General features: G+C 41.3%; 1 protein-coding gene across 2 annotated transcripts; it reads right to left on the bottom strand.

Moving 5' to 3' along the window:
- Window positions 1-242: 242 nt before the first annotated feature.
- Window positions 243-22,384, bottom strand: AKR1A1 (aldo-keto reductase family 1 member A1). 2 transcript variants are annotated; one of them, XM_035537503.2, is made up of 11 exons: window positions 22,055-22,133; window positions 21,509-21,564; window positions 20,696-20,803; window positions 18,532-18,627; window positions 11,729-11,848; window positions 9,914-10,065; window positions 6,993-7,188; window positions 6,180-6,379; window positions 5,947-6,019; window positions 4,881-4,967; window positions 243-1,187 (listed from the first exon to the last, which is right to left on the bottom strand). In XM_035537503.2, exons 4-11 carry the CDS (start codon window positions 18,619-18,621, stop codon window positions 1,122-1,124), a joined length of 984 nt encoding a protein of 327 aa, XP_035393396.1. In that variant the 5' UTR covers window positions 18,622-18,627; window positions 20,696-20,803; window positions 21,509-21,564; window positions 22,055-22,133; the 3' UTR covers window positions 243-1,121. The 2 variants fall into 2 exon arrangements, with proteins under 2 accessions (XP_035393396.1, XP_035393395.1); XM_035537502.2 differs by lacking the exon at window positions 20,696-20,803 and having other exon boundaries at window positions 22,055-22,384.
- Window positions 22,385-26,039: the final 3,655 nt, after the last annotated feature.

Below are 26,039 nucleotides of genomic sequence, written 5' to 3'. Positions count from 1 at the left end.
AAAACACTGCTAGTGGCTGAGCTCCAGTCCTGCACAATAGTGTATCAGCACTCTATAAATTAGTCCTGTCCCAGAGTAACAGAGACTTGGCGAGTAGGAAAGTAGAGGCACAGAAAAGGCAAATTCCTTGTCCAGCGTTACCAGCAGGTCAGCAGTGGAATGGGAAGCAGAACCAGCTCTCCCATATGCCAGCCCAGACAGCAGTCAAAAAAAGAGACATTAAAAGGGAAGGGACCCTCTGACACGTTGTTGTTATTTTTTTCTTTTATTGTATAATCAGGAACAAAATCTGTGATGTTCCAGAACTTGAACTGGACATCTTTGGTAAAGAGACACTGGACAAGCTTATGGGAAAGGCAGGATAGATTTCTATAGGACTTGCTAAAAAGTTATTGAGGCTTTTGTGAGAGGATAATCAAGAGTTATTCCAGAGCTAGAACCTATCCATGTGACAAGCAATAGGAATGATTGCCCTGAAGGCCTGCTTCAGGTTATGCATTTATTCTCCTCAAATCAACAGAAATTAAAAGAAAAAGAAAATAAACTCTCTCCTCTTTAAGTCCCATGAGTATTCCAAAGGGGATAAAAAGCACTCAGCATGGATGGTAACTTGGGTTTTAATGAATGCTTTATAGACACAGTGCAACCATAGCACATTTCACTTAATTCCCTGTACAAAATATTAATGAAAATATTGAAGTTGATAGCTGGGTAGTTGTTTAGTCTGAAAATGCTTTCATGCCTTCCCCTCTTTTTCCCCCCCTCATGGTAACAAAGATTTCAAAACCGTTCAACAGACAGAAAACACAAAGTATTGCCCTAGCCTGATAATGATGTGTGGAACTTCATTTAGAATCTCCCACTCTTTATCTAATGCCAAAAGATATTATGTTTCCCAAGGCAAGCTGGTGGATTCATTACAATGACTGCAAACGCTGATGTGGAAGCTACAGGACCTCCAGAAGGAAGGTCAATTAAAAGCAGTACATTGTAAGTAATCCTACTCCGGAAGGAAGGTTTTATTTAGACGTTTTGTTTTTGTTTTTTGACAAATTGTGGCACTCATTACTTTGTGGAAAAGTATGCAGAGGAGCATGTTATTCTAACACCTTATTTTGTAGTTAATAGGGGTCATTGAAGGGGTAATGGGGGTGTCCAGCATCTCTTGGTACTAGCTTCCCATTCACCTGTGAAGTAAACAGACAGATGCAAGTCAGGAAGATATAGATCCATACTTATTCTTTTTCAAGTTCTCCATGGTTTCAACTTGTAAATCTTCATATCCCAAACATCTGGGAACATCTTCCTGAGTTTAATCAAGAGCTGTTCCCTCCACCCCTGACTCCTCTTAGCACTTCTTGAAAGATTTTTTTTTTTTGTAGCCTAAAGCAAGAGTCTTTCTTCCAGCTACTTTGGCTTTAAGAATTGAATTAAGAATAGTTGAGCCTTTTGCCTTGTAGCCATTCCTGAATAAATGTTGCAACATGCACACTTCAAAACACTTTGCAGAAGTAAACGCTTTTGCCCATCTTTTCGCGACAGAGTTGTTGGGCTGCCAATTTTACAGATGGATATAATGAATCAACTGTAATAATTTGTTCAGGGCCATACACTGAAGCATTTATAGCGTCACTGAAACAAGGAGTGCTACGAAGGAGTTAAGAACACACTTCTTGTTTAAGAACACTTTCATAGCCAACCAGTTTCTCCAGCTGTAAAATGGGAGTACTGAAACTAACGTTCATTGACAATGAAACAAAGGCTCCTGATGGCCCAAAAGCAGATGTAGCCAAGCAAAAGTCTCAGTTCCTGTGGCCCACCTCCAGGCATTCACATGCATAAACTGCATTCCTAGATGCATCAAGTCCACTGCAACACCCCCATTTACTAGGAGCTGGGGTGAAATCTTGCTCTGTAACCTGTAATATTTGAGGAAATTTAGATGCGGCATCAGCAAGAAGATAAACCTCCCCTGGTGACAAACTAGCATCATTCTGCTGAAACTTTTACTCAGTCATTAGGTGCTTAATGTAAGTCATGTTAAACAAATCATTGATTTTTATGCATTTAAGATTTTTGTATTATTGTGATGTTAGATATCACTCAAAATGTTATGGGGGCAGACGGAATCACAGGTAATTTGAAACCAAGTATCCACTAGCAAGCCTTTCTATAGCTTTCAGAATAAATCATGCATTTAAAAGCAACAACTGGAACCCCTAGTTTACAATGAGAACTAGGATGGAGTGAAAACAGTCACTTGGGGGCACTATAGAGCAGAAAACTAAGATGTCACGGTTTAGTATTTGGTGCTCAGATTAAAATAAAACCTGAAATGAAGCTGTTATTTGAAGGCAATCCTTAAAACAGTGGACAAAACTAACACAGTATCTTCACATTTCCTCATAGTTTGAGGAAAAGTTGAAAGCCAACAACTGCTTTCAAGTTGCAGTTCCCACAATCCACAAGTTCCCACAATTCACATTTCTCACCACCACCACCACCCCATTTCTTTCCCCTGCATATTTTCCCTACAAAAAACAGTTCCTCAGGTAAGCATTCTTGTTAGCAACATGTCAAAACAGCAGCTGCCAGAAGCAATGTTGCATATAGCTGCTTCCAGTCTACCCCAGGAATCTGAAGGAGGAAGGGGGGCAAATCAGCAGTGAACACATTGATAGTTAGCTACCGTTAATCTGCAAAAAGAGAGATCACGTGTACACCACCACCAGTCCTCCTGTCCTGGCTTGCTAGTCATTCAAGTTTTGCTGAAGTATATTGTTTAAACAATTATGTTTCCAAAAGTTTGACTTTCAGGCTGGTACATGGTACAGTTGAACAATTTCCAGCCTCTACCCAGATAATGATCTGTTAAAATATAAAGCATCTTAAATCGTCTATATGCAATAGCTTCACCTCGGATTTAGAGCAAAATAACAACGTGGAGAAGAGTGGCACAACTGTAAGACCTTGTGGTTATATACAAGCGAGGTAAAGCAAGGAAAAACTGTCTCGTCAGTTATGATAGGAGTGCTGCCACTTCCCACTTTGAAACCCAGACACTATAAATTAGATTCATAGAGGAGATAGGCATGAAAGGTTAGACAGGAATTTTAATTTACAGAGGATGAAAATTCTTTCTGATAAGCCCAGAAGGGACGGGCAGGAGACAAAAGGTTCTGCTAGAGATATTACAGCTCCAGTCGCATTTTAATTCTCCTCATCTTGCTTCTTCCTGCCTTGTTATCTGACAATATGGCAATATCTTTGAAGCCCAGCTGCATCACATTCACACCTTTTTCTAGTTGGACAAGCTAGTGCTTTGAACTGTATTTCGTTTCTTCTCTGTGAGTCATTGATCAGAACACATCTCCTGGGTATCAAAAGCACATGAATTATCCCTGGATAGTCCAAGCCAGGCTACATTCTAAATGTATTTTGCAGCTTCACTACCAAAACAACTTTGTTTGCAGCACAAGTAGCAAAGCACTTGAAACCACAGTCAGCAGCAGGTGTGTTTGTCGCTACCACGTTCACATGCAAGAGCAGCCAAACTGGCAGTTTGGAGTACAGACTCCTGATGCCTAAGCAAAGAGATAATTCTGATTGCAGGGATGTGGGGGGTTATATTTACACACACACACTGAAGCAACCCTACAGTTAAAAGCATGGCCTTGAAGCTTTCACAAGAGCCAGCACTGGGAACAGAGAAGCTGTAACAAGTATCTACCTACCCTTGGTACAAGACAACCGTTCACACAGGCTCACAATTTCTCTTTTCAAATTGTTAGATCACTGATCTCAAGCACTCAAGAAACCTCAACAACAAATCCTGGAGAAATGCTTTCTCCAAAGAATTCTTAACCAGTAGCACAGGGTAATGAAGAATTTACAGGCAAACTGCTGGAGAGGCAAATTTGGAATTTGCCGAGACCTACTGTACCACACACTATCCTGTATGATAGAGAGGGGACAAATCACTTCAAATTCATTCTAGTACAGTTGCAATATTTTGGTCAGTTACCACCGGGGAACATCAACAACTCTGTCGTACAAGAGTTGTTGTCGTAGAAGCAGGACAATAGATATATAAGAAATCAGGAACACTACAACAACAGGAGGCAATAAGGCTTCTTTTTTTTCCCCTTTCAGTGAGGAGAAAGGAATAAGATTAGGTTCTTTAATAAAAGGAAAGAAAAAGCCTAAAATGACAACCTTTAAGGCACGAGTTTCTCTAAAAACAGACTGGCATCTAATAGCACACAAGGTAAGGGTTCATGTGACAGTGGAAACTGATGATTCTGTAAGACACTGCAGCTAATGGATTTGCAAAGAAAAATAGTACAACCTAAACCAAACCCCTTACACTGGAGGAAAGTCGTTACAACAGATGCTGAAAGAGAACATCCAGTGGAGTGAAGTGGACAAATTCCCTCATATGGCTTCTGTGACAGAAGCAGAGAGCTAATAGCACCTTGAGTTTTCTGTGAATTTAGAGGTTTATGGCAAAAAGCAGATGTGGACAGGTGGGATAAGGAGAACTTTTAGAAGAGGGGCACAGACCTTAGCCTGCTTGTCCTTGAGAGGAACAGATCAGCATGAGTTTGATGACGTTGGAAGCAAGAAGGGACTCTGGCTAAAGGCCCATGGACAGGTCCGTAATGAGGACCCATGAGAATCAACAGAGGAGACAAGGTTTCAAAAAGCTACCTGTATCCAACTTTTGAAAAATTCTTTCAGCTTAGACACCCTGAAAAGTTGTAGTGCTCTTAGTCATAAGTAGTTCTGACAGGGACAGCAAGAGAAAACAAAAACCACAGAAACCCCAAGTTGTGGTCAAATTCACATAATCAAAACTATTAGAAATATGAGAAATTTACCGTAAGCATTGGCACAATGTAACGCCAGTTTTTGTTCAGGCTTCCAATGTGGTTCATCTCCTCTTCTGTGAGACTGAAATCAAACACCTAGGACCAGAAGCAAGAGACTTGGTTTAATAACCACAGTTTTTTCATATTTAATTCTGTTGAATTCTGCTTCTTGGCTTTATTTTCTTTATAAGTCAAACATCTCTTGGAGATGTTTTTAAAACAAGAAAATCTGTGTGCCATATTAGAATTGCAAGATCCTAGTGTTAAAAATAAACGTATTGCTAGTTGTAATATTTCAAACATCTTTGGAATCTTCAATTTTGAAGAGTCCCAGCCTCAAACAGAGGGAATTTCCATACAACTCTGAACAATGGAAATTAGGCATCTGTAAAAATCTTCACTTCCAACAGCATTAGTTTGTCTTCTGTTTATAAATACGAAGTTGCAATTAAATCCATTTTACAGGAAATGCTGACACAAAGGCTTAAAGCCTGAGGTGTTCATACAATTGCTAATTCTAAGTCTTCACTGATACTGCCGGGAAAAAAAAAAGGTCTGAAAAGAGATCACGGGGTGATTCAGAGACTCACAAAATTATTTCAAGTCAGTTTTCAAATAATTTCTGAAGTTAACTGCCTTTATTTTAGGGCAGGTGCAAATCACACTAATCCTTCAGCATCATTAGAATGGCAGTTTGCTGCAGAAATAGCTACCAGTCCTCACTTGCAGGACAAAACAATAGGAGAATAATCAGTCTTTCCTGAACCTGTTATTCATAAATAAGAATCATTAAATATCATTAAAAGACTCCCTTGTTCAATAAAATTTCTCATAAATATCAGTAAAGATTTTTCATTTAAACTTCTGTGAAGAACACTTTTCCCTTTTGATAACAAGACCGTGCACGCGCACACAGTTGCTAGAAACTTTTGTATTCCAAAAATCTTTCCTTTCTGAGCGCACGCATACATTGACAAACAAGTATGAACCAAGTGCCTCAGATCACTGTAGCAGGACAGCATATTACTCACGTGAAAGGGCACTGCTGAAACTCCTGTCCTCCACCTAAACTTACCTGGAGATTCTGCAGAATGCGAGCAGGAGTGACGCTCTTGGGAATGGTAACCACTTTACGCTGCACTTGCCATCTGTTGAGAGGGAAGGGAAAAGTTTTCTGTGCTGGCAGCACAAGAATCCCCACTGATGTGGGGAAAAAACACGCACCCCAAGTAAATCCCTTCAAGCTTGCTTGTTTTGCTTTATTTAAGGCCAGGTCCCAAATGCCACCCCTCCTCAACTGTTCTGTACCTGAGGATGATCTGCGCAGGTGACTTGCTGTATTTTTCTGCCAGTTTTTTGATCCCAGGTTCCTCTAGAAGCACAGGCTCATCTGGGTGTTTCCACATGCGATCTGGAGAACCCAGGGGACTGTAGGCAGTAACAACCAGTCCTTTTTTCTGGCAGTGAGCTATCAGCTCGTTCTGAGCTAGGTACGGATGACATTCTACCTATTAAGATGACCCACAATGAATGGCCAGAGAAAAAATTATCAAGCACACAACTCTAAACAAACAGGAGGTCAAAAACATAATAATAAAAAAGGGCAGAATCAAGCACATCAGAAGAGGTCATTCCAGCTTTTGGGAAACCTTATGAAGCTATAGCGTACTACCAGGAAAATGAAAAACCGGCAGGTAGGCTAAAATTACAGAAAACAGCTTGCTTAACTTTAGAATGCTGGATTTTCTCCATGCGTCCAACAAATCATCCAACAAGCACGGAAGTTGTTTATAGGAAGGATTTAAGTTAGTCCCTCTTGATATTTTTTTCTTGTACACTAAATTGTTCTTCTCAGGGAAGACAAACTTTTTTTTTTCTTTTTTACACAGAGAAGCATTGACTAGGCATAGGGGGCCACAAAACATGGACACAGGTCCCCCCACTGAATTCATCTGTCTGGAAAGACACCCTCTGTGTACCTACTCCCACAGACAGGGCTATACTTCTCTCCGTACATCAGAAGCTGCACTCCTTGTGCTTAACATGTAGTATAGGTTTGCACATTCTTCACTCCCATGGACAAAAAGGAAGAGCATTCCTCCTCTCCTTTATTCATCTTACCTGGAGCACAGCTGGTTTGACAGTAGCCACACTTAATATATCATCAATCTGACGACTGTTGAAGTTTGACAGCCCAATGGCTTTCGCAAGACCTTTTTCTACCAGCTTCTCCATAGCCTTCCAGGTATCCTTGTAATCAGTGTAATCATACCGCATTGTTCCATCAGGATTCTTTGGGAAGAGATTGTCCCCTCGTCTACAGCACCAAAGGCAAAGCGTAAGTATATATGCCACGTGATTTCTATTACAGTAGTTCTCTGAAGAAAGTTTCTTTTAGTGGAGTATTCTTAAAAGCTTATGCACAGTTTGTAAGCTAGAGAACAAACTGAGCAAATTTCCCTGTTGAATTCTATTATGAAGACTTAGCCTACAAGAAATTATTTTACACACAGTCTTTCCTATGTAAACTTGTTATACAGTGCTTGGAACTTACTTGCCTATAGGGCTATACCTGCCTATAACATGCTACTTACCTATGGTGACTACAAAAAAACTGATCACCCATTGTATATACAACAACAGCACTTCGATCCTAGCAAAACTGTTGATTTAGAGAGCAGCAACTCAGAAGGCAGCTTTGGTTTTTCAATTTGTTTCTGAGGGAGGACTGATAGTCTATTTGGACCTCTTACCAATGGGACCTTGGTTTAAGAGCTATCTAGCAGGCACTGCATTCACAGTAGTCTGGTTTTCCCACTCTTTGAATTCTCCAGCAGAGTCAACACTGGGTGCAAGCAGAGATTCTCAGAGAAGTCTAAACACGTACGTGTTGCTTGTAGGTTGGGTGTGTTTCCAGTTAGTCATACCAACCCATTTAAAAATAAAATAAAATACAAACAAAGAAACCAACCAAAACCACACACAGGAAGAACCTGGTTATGTCAGGTGACACCACCACACTACCCAAGGGCTACGAGCAGTCTCTGAGCAGTCCACGCTTGGAGGGGTTCCAGCGATCTCACTGGAAGAGTGCTGCTTCGTAACCACCACAGGACACTGCTAACCCAGATCTCTGAGACTGTCTGACATTGCTCCAACTAAGCAGTAAATGCTGTGCAAGATAACAGCAGCTGGGGACATGGCTCTTGTGCACATCATTTTTGGTTCTAGATCCATCAATAACTTTGGAAACATTATGAGTGAGCTCCCAACTCTGAAAAGCAGCCTCATGTGTCAAGAGTAGAAAATTAATCCCTCACTTAATATACAAGACCTAGGGTCACTATGATTTTCATCTGGAAATCTATTTTAATTTCCATTTAAATAACATTCTTCTGATTAGCGTCCCAAAACACTGCAGGCACTGTGGGTAATCAGGCACTAGAACAGTTAAAGTAGAGCTGATAGAACACTAGGAGTGAATTGTTTCCAGTGAGAAAGCATGGAGATTGTAACGTCAGTTTTGTCAACGTTTTCCACAACAACGAGCAGTTTAAATAACATTAATAATAACTAAATACACATCACTGTTTGTGTTCCATGTTACTATCAAAGCAATGTTTAAATGTTGTGTCGTCCCCCCCCCAACCAACTGAAAAGCAAATCTATTTCAAAACGGGGGGAATTTTTAACAGAAGTTCTTCCTCCAAACTGGCCCTAGCTGAAAACACTTCCTCATTCTGTTACGCTGAGGGATAGTTAGAATTTGACTGTCTTTCATATCACTGTTGTATGCTTTGCAAAACTCCCTTCATGTGACTAGAACGGGAAAAGTGTTTAAGTTTGTTGAACAGGCTGAGGTCCCTCTGAATCTTACAGGGTTTCCCCCATTTAGTGAAGTGTCCGTGCAAACAGCCGGGCAGGAGACTTTTTTTCCTCCTCTTTTTGCTGATTGCTTAAGCAGGAAAAAGAACTGCATCCACAGTTACGATAAAATAAACTAAGTAACTCTGCTTCTGGTAGGGCTGTAGGATAAATAAATCTAGCATTTAACTGGAGAACCTTCTCTCCCCATATTTCCTCAAATCTTAGAATTACTGCAACTAAAGTGTCATGAGATCATCGTCATTTCCTTTTCATACAGACACCGATGTGATACTGTATGTGCTTGACCACTCCAGCAGCTTATAATTATTAGTGAAAAGCGTTTTTTTTTTTTTTTTTTTTTTTTACAAAGCACTTAATTTTCATTTTACAGGTACGTACAACTCAGGCACAAACAACAGCAGGATTTCCCCAAGATCACCAAGTACTTCTATGGCAGAACCAAGAATAGCAGCACGTTTTCCCAGTGCTGAGGTGAACAGACTAAACTACTTTTAAGCTTCAGATGCATGTTAAACTTGACAAAGATTTTACCTCACAGCAAGACAAGTTTTCAGCTGGTATAAGATGACAAGCCTCAGAAGAGAAACTCACTCAATAAAGTTTGTTTACTTTCTCCCAGTCAGACTACTTTCAGTTAGCTAACTTTGGCACCCATGCCAAAGTGTCATGCATTTAGTGATCTTAATTTCGTTACCAAGTTGTTTTCACTATTAAAAAAAAATCAGCAGCTACTTAAGGATTTTAAATTAAGACCTAATACCCATTTTTGCAGCCTCATGACTTCTAAATAATAACAGCAATTATCCCTTTTCTACTTATAATCTCTGTACAGTACCAGAAATTGTCTCCTCTACTGCTTCCATACCTGCTACAAATCTAAATAAATTCTGAGCCAATTCAAAGAAGAATTAAATGGGAACAACCGTTTCTGCAAATGTATCCATCAAATACAAATGAATGTACAGGTTACAAGTAGAGAAGTGTCTATACCACAGCCTGTAGGACTACGCTTTAAATCACTCTTAAAAATATCTTGCAGGCAGTTTACACAGAAAGAAATTTACAGCTCAAAAGAAGCTCCTCAGGACAGAACACCAGCCACTTACATAAAGCTGGGGTTTCTGCATTCTGTGCCCTTTCCATATAGGACTTACTCAAAGGCATGAGGCCAGTGCATGAGGTACAGGTCCAAGTAATCCAGTTTCAAATCTCCAAGTGTTTTCCTTAGTGCTGGCTCTACATCTTCTGGGTGGTGCTTGGTGTTCCAGAGCTTTGATGTTACAAACAGGTCCTCCCTTTTAATAACCTTTAAGAAAGGAAAGAGAGCACAATTTACTGGACCAAGCTCAGAAAAAGAACTGCAGCAATCCCCGAGCTAGCTTTAAAATAAAAAAAAAAAAAATTCAAGCTTTAAAAAAAAAAGTTAACACATGGAACCTACAAATTCAATCTTCCAAAAACGTGCTGGATAGAGAACAGCAAGAGAAATACACACTTACATTGACCCATCCTAAAGTACACCAAAAACTTTGCAATTCACTAGAAACTTTGGGGAAGAAAAAAAAAAAACAAAACAAAACAAAACCCACTACTTTTCCAAACTCCAATGCCAAGGTTAAAGCCACTACTAAATGTAATACGGCCAAATAAATTATTACTGAGTTCATTCATTGACAAATTTTGCAATTTCTGTCAAGGTACAACCAGCTAACTTACTACACTCATCACGTTATAAACTAGGAATGTTTCTCATAGAAAGAATGCAGGCAAATAAACCAAAGAAGCTTCACCGAACCTCTGCACTTGAATTTCTAAGTTCTGGGAGGAATGCATTAAGAATTGAGCACCATGTATCGGAAGGGTAAGACCCAGAAATTAAACAAATATAAATGTAGGTATTTATGAAGTATAAAATGTAAGAGAGATCATACTTGGCATGCTGAAGCATAGAACGCTATCAGAAGGCAATTCTCATTGACATATGCAGTAACAAATTTCACTCAAGTCTACACCTTCTGGAAGCTGGAATGATTAATTTCTCCAGCCATTCAGTTATTTGTGTTTTGCATACTAGCTGTTGTGTTCAAAGAGAAAAATGTTCTAAAAAATCTTGTTTTAAGTTAGCTAGCCAACACAAGCTGAATAAAAATAGTCCTATGCTTCCCCATATTAGTTGCCAGTAGCTAAACAGTGCGAAGGAATCCCTGGGGCGAGCTGAAAACAGCCTCTCTCCAGCTAATCACATAACAAAGAGATTGCCCTACAGCAAAGGGGAGGAGAGCAGAAAAGCAGGAACATGTGAGCTTTCTTTCCCGGGGCTCTGAGGCCATACACCTAATTCTTCTGGCCCCTTGGGCCAACCAGAACAAGGGGATGAATTTAAGATTACACCTGAGGTCATCCACAGGAATGTCTGTTATGTTACATTAAGGCCATGAACTGTCAGTGCAAACCCTACAGTCACAGTCACCAAACCTTCAAACTCAATCACTGTTTAAAAAAAAAAGCATGCATTTACTCACTCACTCATATTTGATCTATCACTAAAAAAATACAGTTGCGGAATTTGCTGTGAGTACCCAACACTGCATACCATTCTAGACTTGCAAACTAGAGTAACTTTTCATATAAATCATGGAATGTATTTTCCATTATAACTAGCGACTCTGGCAACCTCTGACTTTTGAAGACCCAAACTGGGATATTGGCTGGGGGTGTTGAAGAAGGAATTCATAAAAGCATTTTCTGTAGCTTCCACGCAACTGTTCCAGACAGTCTTTTCTCCTCCTGACAGTCAGGATGGTTCGAGAGGAGAGAAAGCCCTCTTTCATGCCTGGTCCTGATTAATAACAAACAGCTGGGGTAGATAGAAGGAAAAACCACGTATGTTAATTTACAGCCCACTTTCAGGTCACAGTTGTAAATTCTGCTGCAAGATACAGTTAGCATGGCAGTTCTTGTGGTTTTACCTTGTTGGGTCCAACGCTTTCCTGGAAAGCCTCACCGATCTCAGCTTCGTTGCTGTAAGCTGCTGCACAATCAACGTGGCGATAACCCACACTTAGGGCGTATTTCACGGCTTCTTTCACCTGCAGTCAGAAACAGATTACACAATGAAATCAGCGGAAAGAGACAACTGAAAAAGTTGCTATGTGCTTAATGAGGAACACTGCCAAAGTACAGACTTAGATAAGGTCAGGATACCCAAGAAGAGTAGAAACCAGTCCTCCATTGTACAGCCTTCAAGAGCAAAGAGCTAAGTGCTAGCAGACACTCCAAGAGTAACATGAAAACAGACCATGCACACAGGCCAAGTATGCAAGAACTCACTAGACAGAATAGAAATTCCTTTTTAACTACAGTTGCTGTGCCTTTCTTGAATATAAGATGAGCTGTAAGAAATAAATCATGGTTTAGGAAGACAAATTTAGTGGAACTAACTGTCCAATCAATCAATGTTAGCCAAGCCTGGAAGACACAACCTCTCCCCCAGTAAAAGAAAAGCCAAGTTTCTAATGTCATACTTGCCAGAGTTCAGGTTTGGTTCAACTGTTCACGTTACATTTTTATGATAAGGATACTTTATGGCACATTTTTCCTTCGTGTCTCATTCTCACTGATTGCACAACAGCAGCAGCATAGTGACAAGAAAGTCACTCTACTGGTGATTATTAACCCACGGCCTGCTGGGGATCTCCTGATGATGCTCAGGATTTCACATTTTGCTTCCCACATTTCTGACAAAGAAGGTACTGCCAACAGCAAACGTCCCTCGCTCCATACTGTTACACAAGCCAGAATGGCTGGGAACCAAGGCACTATACTTTGCATCTGCTTCTGCTTTTGAAAGCTCTACTGAAGCACAGGCACCGCACATATAGCCATATGCTGGCATTAGACACGGGGCAAGTCTAGAAACCATCGAGGGAAACACAGAATGGTGTCTCTTCCAGGATCCTTAAGTGGCTTTTGAATAAAGATTTACCATAACTGATTGCATAAGAACAAAGAAATTACCAGGCTTCAGCATCACCACCTTCCATTAGATGGTTGGGCATCAAGTAAAATCCATTTTATTTAACTTCCAGTGGTCAGTGAGCGCACAGTCTCTGTCCATCTCTTAAGTGCTACAGTCAGAGCAACATCTCTGTACAGTGATTCCTATACATCGCTCTTCACTGACTTGTCTCGTGAGACCTCGGGAGATTAAGTCACTCCTTGTCTGAGGTTTGATGCAATAAGGCCCTAATCTATTTGGAGATTACGCCTCTCTTGTTAAGAGATTAAAAATGTGTCAACAGAGGCTAGAGAGTGATTGATTTCTTTCAACTTAAGTACCAGCATTTTCAAATTTAAAGCTGACAAAATAATTAACACCAATTAAAGACATGCACAGTCTTGCTTTCAGATGCGACAGAAAAAGAGGGAATCAAATGTGAAAGAGATGTCTCTGCTGCTGCTGAATTTCATTTGTTTCTCCTGTCAAGAACTGCAGTAAAAGCAGACACAGAATATTCTGACTGCATTCTTTGGCATTTTGAAAGGAAAACTGGAACTCAGACCAGTCCCCCTTAGCCAGAATGACAAAGCACTTCTATTACAACAGTGAAATAAGGTCTTCCTTTCAACAGCAGGATGGTATTTACAGTCCTCATTTCACTTTGAGGAAAGGCATTTCTCAGAAGGTCGCTATGAAGTCAAGGTCATAGTGATTTTGAAATCACTTGAGACACATTAAACATTTTTAAGGCTGAATATCCACCCTCCAAAAAGGTGGCAGTTGAGGAGCAGAAGCACGTTCTCCTTTCCTTTTAAAGTACAGCAGAAGAAAGGAAAGCAAGCATGGTGTTTGTCTGAACTAATCTCCCATTTCCTCTATCAGGATTTTTTTTTTTTTAAATCCAAACACGCACAAAAATTGCCATAAAATGGAAGCACCACGTGCAGAAAAATAGGGATAAGGCACTCCAAACACATTTCTGCAAAGTGATAAAATAAGAGTCCATATTTGTTTATCAGAGTGCTTACATATATTTCTAGCACTGAAAAACTAGGACTGATCATTTAAATAAAGTTCAGATTCAGGCAAAATTCTCAGCCTACTAAGACATTCCAATGTGAACTGAGGGATCCTGTTCCATGCAGAAGGCAAATAACCAAGAGAAAAACGTGCAAATAAGAATTTCTTGGAGGCAAAAAAAAACCCCTAACAGGCAGATGTAAATATAAGAAGAGTACTTTGCTTCAGGTGAGAGTTGTTGTATTTTTGACATTACGTTCAGACAGGTACATGCATTTTCTGGGGTGAGGAGGGAAGACTCAACACAAGCAGTTGGATATTTAAACGCCTTGGGAAATTTGGTGTTATATAGTAAAAACTGCCAAAGGATCCTTCAAATTTTCCATATATTCTTTAGTTTAGCCTGTCAATGCTGCTGTGGAAAGAGCAATTACCAAGTTACTGAGTTTTCCATTGGTCAAGTTGAGTCAGACAGCTTAAATAATTAACCTAGCATCATATAATTCCAGAAAGCAGGTCTGAAAGAATCTTCAGAAATCATTTAGTCTATTCTCATGCCCCATAGCTAGGCCAACTAAGTCTAAACCACTCCCACACACATCCGCCAAAACCCTTTTTTATAAGTAACAGGCAGTCTACTCCAATGCTTAGGTATCTTTATGTGCAAAGCCTTTTTAGAAGTCTAACCAAGATGCAAGGCCCTGATACCACATCCTATTCCTCATAGACGTGAAATTCAAAAACCCTTTGAAAAGGGTTTTTACACATTTAGTCATCAGCATACCTCTCCTGGTTTTGGCTGGGATAGAGTCGATTTTCTTCATAGCGGCTGGTATGTGCTGTGTTTTGAATTTCGGAGAAAAATAACGCTGATACCACACCGATGTTTCAGTCGTTGCAGAGCAGTGCTTGCACACAGCTAAGACTTTCCCAGCTTCTCACAGCGCCCTGCCAGCGAGGGGCTGGGGGTGCCCAAGGAGCTGGGAGGGGACACAGCCGGGACAGCTGGCCCAGGCTGGCCAGGGGGATGTCCCATACCGTGTGTGCCATGTGGAACAGTAAAAATGGGGACGGTTGGCTGGGGATGGGGGCAACTTCTGCTTAGGGACTGGCTGGGCATCAGTTAGCTGGTGGTGAGTAATTGTGCATATATATATACACACATATGTACACACACACACACACCAATTATTATTACGAGTTTAGCAGGACAGAAAAGGAAGGGAAAACAATGTCTTTACCTCAACCCATGAGTTTTACCTTTTTTTCCCCCCCCCGATTTTCTTCCCCATCCCACTGGGTGGGGTGAGTGAGCAAACAGCTGTGTGGTGCTGAGCTGCCTGCTGGGTTAATGTAGATGCTTCGGTCTTTCACCACAACTCATCTTTACCAGAACTTGCATCATTGCTGCTGCTGTCTCATCAGTTCATGCTTTTTTTGAAATAGTTTGCCCCAAAACAGACAGCATTGCAGCTGAAGCCTTACTCTCTATTATAGCAAAGTCCTAGGAAATACATTCACATTTATATATATACTAACAAGGATTTTTGCCTGTCCCCCACCCCCCCACCCCCTTTTTCCCCTTCTAAGGTTCTTCAATTTGCTCATCACAAGGTGAAAAACTAACAAGCTATCTTTATACTTCCAAGCAACACAGAGTCTAAACGACTAGGAAGCCTCTTCTGCACGGCCCCAAGCCATTATGAACAGGCTTTCAAAGTAAAAAATAATAATAATAAAAAAAATCAGACAAAGAAACATTTACTTTCCTACATCATCATTCCAACAGTGCCAGCCAATAACACTGGGAAAGAAAAGGAGGCTGGAGATGACAGCTTTGACAAATTGACAACCTCCCTTTTAGCCTGAGAGTTGGTCACAGTTAAGCAGTCCAGGTACACTTGCTGATGGGAAGCAGGAAAAAAAGAAAAACAGACCGTCAGGCCACATGATACTCAGATGCAGTATGAGCAGAACACATGTTGCTGTATCACGGCTTCTATATAATGCACTAAAATAGTTTGCTGTAGAGGAAGGAACTCAGACCACCATATAAACGGTAACTTACAGTTAATGTTCCTAAAACAACGAGCTTTGCCTCCTATCCTTCAGACATTTAATTCAAGTTCTTCCCTTAATATATACCAGTAATAGTGAATTTTTGTTCACATTGTCAGACAATCTAGAGAATCCTGGCTAAGTTTTCATGACTTCGTCTCCTCCGTAGCTGCAGTCCTATCACAAGGCACCCCGTCTGATTGGTTTTCCAAGGCACATATTTCCTCTTCCATCTTTCCTGAACGCTCGCACAGAAATACAGCTTCCCTCAGCTCCCCATGCCTCTTCCCCAAAGAACCAGCCTCTGCCACAGCAGGTTAGACTGTTCATCTGATGGCGATCAATCCTCCAGTTTGAAAGCATGAAGCATGGCCCACTTGAGAGAAGAGAACAAAGCATTAAAGGATCACAGCTCCAGTACTAAAAGCTCATGCTACTGATACTCTTGATGCTCTCGTCTGAATGGACTTTTGTCTTTGAACCCATTCATGCTGCCAGCTCATGAGCTCCTGTACTGTATTCACTTCCTCTCAATAGCCCTCCAACGTGTTCCTACGGTAACGTGTAAACCAAATTTGTCTTCTAGCGTTTGATCATGTAAGGCAGAAAACATCATGTTATTCTAAATTACCTTCCAATGAGGGTTTAGATTCAGTAATTCCTTTTTCTCTATCCTTACCTCCCACGAAACTAGGGCTGCAATGGCACCTTTGTACTGGCCTGCTGAGATCTGGCTACGAGTCAAAGGCTTGTTCAGGATCGGAAATAAGAATGGCAATAATAAAGAAATTATTCAGACTAAGGTCAAGACTGAAGAACAGCTTGGCAACAATAACTACAACTTGTGAAGTATTTACCTGCAATAATTGAAAAGCAGTCCACATCTACTCTTGCTTCTAATGTAGCCCTTGATGAAAAGGCTTTTGATAAATAGCCTGTATTTGGGAAGCAGCTACATTAAACATGGCCAATGATTATTATTCCACTTGTCTAGGTCTTTAGTCCCTGGCTTTTAATTTGTAATTAGTTATTCTCCCTGAACTACATTATGCCCTTTTAAGCGTAAATTATTTGGATGCTCTGCCAAAGTGCTGCTACGCCTGTGAATCTGATAAATCTCCACAATTGTTTGCATCTTTTGCATTTTTTAATGAAGAGTGATAAATATGAATTTATTTATTCCACAGGAATAGCAGCAATTTCTGTAACGCTGGCTGTTTTTCAAAATCACGTCTTCAAAACACTCAGGGAACACTGTCTTTAAAGAAAGTGATTGTTCCACCGAGATTGACTTCTGTGGGACCCCACCTAGACCTGAAGTAACAGATCCATGCTGGGTTCAGCTGCTGGAAGTGCTGCTGACTATGGCAAAATCCATCTGAAATAGGTTTCCAGGTTATAAAACTGCACTTTCCTCAGGACAGTTAGTGCACAAAATAAACAATGCATTGATATTTTGTTTGTTCATTTCAAGCATTTTAGTACGACATACATTAAACTGCCTTGGGTCTGCAGAAATGCATTAATTACGTTCCTGCATATTAATAAACCTAATTCAGCAGGCAGATGATGTTTCAAGTGACGGAGCCGAACATTCACTCTTGTCCTCAGTTACAAGGTTGACTGAGCTCTCACACCAGCTTAGCTTCCACATTAGTATAGCTTCTGTTCCCAACACACCTACTGTCCTGACAACAAGGAAGCCTAACAAGAAAATAACAATGGATAGATTTTGTTTGCATAGCTTATTTCCCACCTTTTCTTCCACCTGACAAGAAAGAACAGGGTCATCTCAAGAAAGGTTTTTTAAACTTTCCCTCTCGGTCACAAGCACAATTTCATCTGACTTACTCCCATAACTATCATGAAGCTAATGCCAGAATAGCAGCAAGACACGCTTACTGACGTGCAGCAGTACACAAAGTCCCAGAGGCATTAAAACAAGAATACCAATTAAGAATTCCACCAAAAAGAGGACACTCCTGCTGGACACTGCATATACCTGCTGTGAAAGGCAATCTCTGCCCTCAGGAATTTATCTTTTCACTAAACAAAAGGGAAAGGAAAAGATAGACAAGGCGGAAAGTATTACAACAGGAGGCACAGTCCATAGCATGCAAATATTCCCACAGTCTGTAGTAAAATGCAGAACTGTTTCCTAGTCTGGCATTTGCCAATGCATTACATTTAGAATCAGAGTAAATCTCCAATGACGCATCAGGCATTCCAGTCTAAAAGAAAGGTAACTCAAACAAGTTCTTCGTTTCTCTGCTAAACATAGGCCAACCAGAGGAACAGGACTTATTACAACCAGAGCTCTTGCCTCCCAAAATAATCCTTTCAGCCAAGTCATCAGTTCAAGCCAGAGGGATGCCTGGTCAGACTGGCAGCCTGAAGATTACTCAGTGGAAGAGTCATGTGCAAAATAATAACACCATTTTCACCGTCTGAGCTCTTCACCTCACTAATTGGTCTCTTTATGGATTCCTCTCCCAGAGCACCATTGCCTGAGGCCTCGGTTAACGAGTCCTAGGTGATCTGCTGCTGCTGCTTTTGTCTTAAGCCTCAGTCACACTTCCGTGGACCGAAGACCAAATCCATGCAAGTGGATCTAGGATCTTCAGAAAAGGCTTAAAAAATGCAAATACTAGGTGAGAGCACAGAAGATTGTCGGATAGTTTGCTCCTTACTTACCTGGCCAGGTTCACTTTTCCAGGTTCCCAGTCCTACGAGAGGCATCTTCTGCCCAGTGCAGAGTGTAACGAAGTCACATGCTGCAGACATTTTTGCCTGAAGAAGAAAAAGATCAGAGTTTCTGCAACAATTCAGTAGAATGGGGAAAAAAAAAAGAAGAAACTTTTCTACGCAAAAATAGATAAATAAAGCCATAAAAGTAATGAGAATACTTTTGTTGTTACACTGGAATAAAGCTGAAGCAAGGTCTTTGCAACTTTTAGTGGTATGAAGCAGCTTTATAGCTTTACAGCTATAGAAGAGACTAGAAAAGGAGCTCTTTTTCTTCCTCTTCCTTCTTATTCTCTTTTCCTTCACAATGCATAGGTTTAAGTTTTTGCAGAGTTGAGACCTACAAAAAGCAGCAGCCTCCAATAACATACAATTAATACAGCAACTCAGGTGAAAACTTTTTTTTTGTTTTTTTTTTTTTTTTTACCCCCTTCAAGTCAGCTGTAAGTATTGATGAAATGGAAAGAAGCAAGTCCTTCGGACTTCTGCACCAGCTCTTCCTCTTTTACTGACTTTCTACTAGCTGGCTTAGGAACCAATGCTCTGATTACTGCAGCAGGTAGGGATAAACACATTTTCATCAAAAAAAGCTGCTGCACATGGAGGTTTGAAGATGTGATACGGGCAGACTTTTGATTAGGAGTGAACAGCAAAAGCATTTATGAGGGCAGCCCAGAGACTCAGAAGACAGAAAATAATACTCTAAAGAGCTTCACCTCTGGAGGATCAGTTCCACCTCTATGAGATAGGTACTTTATCACCCTTGATCTCCAATATTTACTAACTGAGAGTTTAACTACAGCTCATTATCAAGGCTAACTCGGTCTTAGAGTGTGAAGAAAACTAAGGACTTTTCTGGCTTCCTTTGCAACTAGTATATTTCTTTATTAATTACTATACATCAAAGGACAAATGCTGCTCATTGAGAATACCACCTTTTTCCTTTTTTTTTTTTTTTAAAAAAAGTACTCTGCTGTGAAGTGAGGGCTAAAGGAAAGGACAAAATGGAGGCACTTATAAAGGTGGACACTACAAAATATACCTCATAATACAGATCATATAAAACTGTTAAACATATATATTTTTACATCATTCTGATATAGAACTATAGATACCCACATGAAAAAAATAAAAATGCAGACAATGTAATAACTAATATTGCTATCACAGAAGGTGTAATACACCTGATTTTGCACAAATTCACAGATTAGCAGCATTCTTCTGTTACTAAAGGAAGAATGCAAAAAATATTATGCAAAGTAAAGGTCACTTTGAGCCTGAGCTTCTGTCTTATAATTAATGCTATGATATACACACATTTTCCATGTGAAATCCAACAGAACAAAGGTCCAGCAGGATCTTCCACTACCTGTTGCTGGCTTTATAGCTGCTGCAAACAGTAATCCGCTCACAGTGGCAAAGGAAGGTTTGCCAAAAAAAAAAAAAAAAAAAAGTTTTACAGTGTGTCCCAACATCCTCACAACCTATCTTCCTGGTCAAACTATTAAAAACAAACCATGTTCAGGATGAGCTCCAAAGCCAGCTAGCTGATTTCAGCAGAAGATGAGGAAGTTACTTCCCAAGCTCAGCTGTGTCCAAACTCATGAGTTATTTTTAAAAAGAAAGAAAAAAAACACACACACAAACAAGAGTGGAAGCATGCAATGTTGGTTAAATGGCTGAATATGTAGGAGGAATGTATATTTTCAATGTAGAGCCTTCAAGCAGCATACTGTCCCAAAACAGTTCTGCTTTCTTCACATCATTGTTATCATTTTCCTCCTATAAATAAGAGCCTACTGATGGATGTGTTCACACAGAAAGTTTATATTTTCAATTTCCCACACCATATTTTTGTAGATTTACAGCAGGCAGCACACTTGTTTTACATAGAGACATTAACACAGCAGTTGGAGTGATCCTGACCATGCCATTACACACCAACGAGCTGGAGGTCCCCAGAACAGTTAACGTGAGTAGGTCCAGGCTGGTGCTGTTCTGTATTTCACATACTGTGTGGCCTTCAGGCCTGGGATGTGCACATTGCATGGCTGCAGGATAAGCTCAGCAACTGACTAGAGCAGTGAGCATGCAGGCAGCTCCCACTTGGTACCTGTGATTAGGCCACCTGCATGTCCTTGCTTTTATCTAAAAGAGCAGGAAGTTCTCATGTGACCATCCTCTCTGTTTGGCAGTAGAAGTGATGAACACAGTTGTTTTCCTGTAAGAGAGTCCAATAATAGCTCAAGTGACCAAAATGGGGTAACCCTTTCTAACAGGCCGGGTCTACACAGCACGCCACGTGTGCTACAGAGCTCTGTTTAATGCTGTACAACTTAGGGTCCACAGCACGTGAAGGGATGTGTGATTACCTACACTATTCTCTGTCTTTATAGGGCTAACTGTAATAAATAACATTCGAGATGATGTTCTACAGACTCTGAGTGTCTTTCTTGCTGGGATTGCAATGGTCCAGCACCTCCCAGTACAAAACAGCAGTTAAATAAATCGTTCTGGATTTGCACTGAGATACACTAAGTCCACATGTTGGTGCTGAAGGCAGTCTTCAGTGAACTGAACTGTGAGTGTACATCCATTCTGGGGCAGGGTGCTAAGAAAGGCAGAATACGATCCAGAATACGATCCTGACAACAGCATTCTCTTCTGAGGTTTGCATAGCAATTTTCTTGCCAGCTACATGCAAGTGGGTGCAATTTACCTGGACTAACTCGTCTAAATAAAGGTATCTTCTTACATCATGAGGTGCAACTAAAGAATTAGGGCTTTTTCACGCACGCTGGCCTACAACACCAACTAGCCGCATGCTTCACACAGCTGTGTTACACAATAATCTTAACGTGACACTTCGGTCCAGAAGACAAGGTACACGCCATTTAATCAATAACTAGAGTTTGGTAAGAAGTACCTTAGTTCGTATAATCCTGTTGTATATTAATGTCGCAGCAAGCAGAACGACAGACTCTGTTGGAATGGAAACACACGAGAATTAGGGACGCTGGAAGAAAACACACTAATTCATACTTTCCACTCAGATTCTTCCCTTAAGGAGGAGATGTAAGAAAACTGGTGTCCACTAGCTGTTAGTTTGCTCATTAAAAAGCAGCAAGGCTCTTTTTGGAAGGGCAAAAACAAAAATTAACATCAAAGCAATGTAATCCTCAACGAGCAAGACGCGGCTTTGAGTTCACAACGCCCACCCTCCTACCACCACGCTCACAGGGAAGAGCGGAGCTCGGGCTAACGGAGGCAGCGTTAGCAGCCTGCTTGGGAGGATGCATCAGCACTCAGAGAGGCGCCCACACACACCACACCTGTCCACCAAGCCACAGCCCATCCTCAGCCCACAGCAACGAGCCGTGCACCCGTAAAACGCGCATTAAATTAACGCGTGCGGGCATATCGAAGCCGGAGCAGGGGCAGCGGCTGCTCTTGCCCGCAGCTCTGCACTCACCACACGCCGCCAGCCGCTGCTGCTCGCCCCGGTGGCTCCGTCCCTCGATGTTTCCGCTTCCGGAGGCGGGCAGCGGGCCCCGGTGGCTCCGTCCCGCGGCCGGTGCCCTGCGGGAAGGGCTCGGGGTCAGCCCCGCTCCTCACGGCTCCACGGAGCCCGCGGAGCGCTGAGGGGGCCGGTGCGGCGGGCGGGCGGGCGAGGAAATGGCGGGCCCGCCTCACGGCTGCTGGGGCCTTCGCGCTCGGGTCGGAGGTTGTCCGCGGAAAGCTGCGTTCCTGCGAGAAGGGAGACAGCGTTTTCTCTGCTTTATGTGCAGCCCTACATAGCAGGAATCAAGGGAATGCGCAGTTAGGCTTGTCCAGCGTTAGCTATTGTGCCAAAAGGTGTGTGTAGAAGTGGTGGCTCCTGAGGAGACCGGGTCTCTGCTGGTGCAGGTGTGCAGGAATGTGCCTCCTCACTGGCACAAAAACTAAGGCTGTACAAGAAGATCAAAAGTGCTATTAAAGCAGTGATTTCAGGACAGGGATTACCCCTGGGTGCACCCAGCCAGCCACTGCTTTTGGAGGTAACAGAACTGCACCTGTGACTGAGACAAACACTCAAGGCTGGTGGGATGCGTACCTCATCATAACCACACCTAAAGAAAGCTGTAATCAGCTTTGTCTTTAACTTCAGGCCTCCATTTCTGCCATTTATAAAGTATGTAAATACAAATATTTTTTTTTAACATTGTGTCAGCAATTAGGCAAAATACATATCTGACAAGGCTTCGAAGAGCCTCTTGTTTATATTTCCAGAAGGATCATCCTGCTGCAGACTCTTTCATTGCTGTTCTGATTTCAGCTGCTCAGGAGGTTTATAGGCACAAAGGTTAATTAATCTCTTGGGCGTTCACATGACCAGATTTTTCTGTGGTGTAGCCTGTTCTGACAAAGCGCAGGAACATGGAAAGAGAGTGCACAGAAAACACAAGGCAATAAAAATGACAGGAAATACAAAATTGTGAAGAGAGAATAAAGGAGAAGGAAAAACTGCTGGGTTTGATTTATTTTTTGGAGCCCTTGCCAATCAAAAATCCCATTGGAAATCAGCAATCTTAATGAAATAGAAAATGCCTGATTTATATTAATGTCACAGATGAAAACTTAAACCTCAGTTTCCAATGATGTAATGGGGAGTAAAAGGGAAAAGGTAAGGAAGAGTGAAATGTTTTGTCATCAAAAAGTAGTGATTATCCAGACATACAATGAAGTTTCTTCAGAAAAAGGTGTGTAAGAAGGAAGAGGTTATGCAGGACATTTTGACCTAGAAATATAGTCTTCACTTGAGCAAAGCAATGAAAACCAAATATGTGCCCTGTATATTTAAATGATACGTAATTGTTTTCATTAAAACTACTGTGCACCAGCTGCTTAAGCATAAATGCCCCAGAGCCTGGGAACATCTCAGTTGTTGACTTTTGAGTTGTCTTTTTGCATATGTTATATTGAAATGTCCTCACGTGGTCAGGACTTCACTCTTACTATGTCCCTGACGGCAACGTTTGTATACAGTAAGTTCAGTATGTTCGGGATTCAGCTCGCTTTCTGCATGTGCAGAGATCAGCTCTACAGAACATACACGATGATGTCCTAATGTGCTGGCTTTAGAGGGCATTCAGGGATTTTCTCTGCTGCAGAACTGACTTTTATCTGCTTGGGGGGCATGCCCAGGGCAGCCACCACCCAAGCCCAGCTCCCACTACTGTTCTGGCTAGATTCATCTTACTCCAGAAGTCCTGGATACACTTATATAAAAAACTCAAATTCTGCCCCAACAAAATAGATGGAAACTCAGATGTGCTTGTGTCCTGTGAAATAGGACCAATGCCTTTATTTTTACAGTTCTTGGCACACCAAGGTCCAATTACTAACCAAGATGTCTGGGAGATACTGTGATCAAAAAGATAGATGTAAAATCCGTTGCAGTTATTGATTTGGAAATCTTTGGGTAGCTTCAGTGCTCCGACACAGCAGGGCCAGCCATCTTTGCTTTGCTAATGCATAGACTACTTATTATGGCCATAGCTGTATGGATGGGTGCAAAGTGGCTCCTGATGCTCTGTGCTAATCAGGTACGGGCTGATCCTGTCTAGCAGCTATTTTAACAGAGCACAACATCAGGGCTAATCCAGAGCAGAGCGTGGAGAAACAAGATGTCCTTCCAGCACCTTTTTGGGTAGACATGCCCTTTCCTTCTTGAAAAACTACTTTTTTTTTTTTTTCTACATAGCATCATGTACCTAAATACCGAAACGGGCCACAGAAACCTATCTGCTCACTGAACAAGGAGCAGCCCTGACAATTTCTCTCTCCCAAACATCCAGAAACTGATGTTTGGAAAGATTAGTTCAGAAACTAATCAAAAAATAATGAGGCCATGGACATATGAATGGAAATGCAATGCTAAAGGCACAAACCTGGAACAAAGTGCATTGCAGTAGCTAAGCAAAATGGGTATGTTATGCATCTGAAAGTGAGAAATGAGCATAGCAAGCACTGAAACCATGAGAAAGTCATTACTGCGTTGTCCACTGGTTAATATGCTAGAGTTGCAGGGAGACTACATTCTTGTAGAGGTATTAATTAGGACAGCCTGACCTTTCAGGGGTTAACCTGTTCACAGGTACATGGCCTGAGTTGATACCAAGTTATATACACATCTCAATTTATAGACCCCAATTGTCCTCAAAATATTGATATTAAGAAAGTGACAAACTTCTTTCCTGAAAAGATTAAGCATGCTGTAACAACAGAAATAGCAGTAGATATATTATTTGAATTAAGGTGAGCTCTTTTTTTATTTTTTTTTATTGAGCACACATATTAATGTTACATTGCTTTTATTATTTGAGGGAGTAACTTCATCTGGTACTGAAACCAGTCATCTCTTGGGTGATTCACTACACAGGTATAGTCACCCAGCAACACTGCACATTGTTGTAGATTGTAAACAATTAAAGTTTGCTAATCCTTTGTGGTTTTCTCCTCATTACAATTTATAATCAAGTTTTAACTGGTATAAGAAACACAACTGTAAAATGGAAGACAGCCAAGGAGTAAAAATCAGTTGGTAAACAAGTTTATCACTTTTGACTAAAGCAAGCAGTTTTGTCATTGGCCCTTTTGTCATGGGCTCTTTGTAGCCTTTAGCATTCATTATTTAATAAAACTTTTATGTGTACACTCAGGTTTTGGTCCTCAATCAAAAAGTAAGAGGACTGTTTCAGCTCTCTTGGATGCAAGCACGATGCACGTGGGAATTCACTCAGGCTAAACATCCCTCAGAGAGGCTTCACAGAACTCTCTGAAATGAGTGAGTGTGTTGACCAAGAGTTTCCATCCTAACCCCGAACCTTCGAGGTTACAGTTAATGGAGTTTTCAGCTTTTTTCATGACTTGTGTGACTTGGATTGGTCTTGCCATTAACAGGGAAGTATCACTGAAAGCCTTGAGAATTAGAACCAGGTTGAGGAGGCGGTTGATAATACAGGGGAAGAAGATAAAAGATTTGACCCCACACCTATACAATACTGTGAACGCATCTTGCTTTGTTGAAAAGGTCAGATTTTATTGATGTTGAAGTCAATGACAAACTCCCATTCACCTAAACAGCATGCCAGCCACATCTCACTTTTCCTCAACACCCAGTGAATTCTCTGCTTCTGTCTCCCAACAATTACAACTTGCTTCTACTGAGGTATTAAAAAGCTACTTCTTGCAGTGAGCCATCTGAATCACCTTCTGAACATCCCCACACCGAGCATTCCCCCGGCACCTCCCAGGACGCTATCCAACCACCTCAGTTTATTCACACATATATATTTTTTTCTGCTTTCAGAAGAAAAAAAAAACGTGTCCCCGCTCAGATAAGACTATCAACCGGAGGCGGGGGGGGGGGGGCCGGCCAGCATTGTGCCGAGTCATGCTACCCTTGCAAGCCGCCC

The sequence above is a fragment of the Cygnus atratus genome, chromosome 8, assembly GCF_013377495.2.
Source record: "Cygnus atratus isolate AKBS03 ecotype Queensland, Australia chromosome 8, CAtr_DNAZoo_HiC_assembly, whole genome shotgun sequence".
Classification (NCBI taxonomy): Eukaryota; Metazoa; Chordata; class Aves; order Anseriformes; family Anatidae; genus Cygnus; species Cygnus atratus.
This window is presented reverse-complemented; position numbering and strand designations above follow the sequence as displayed.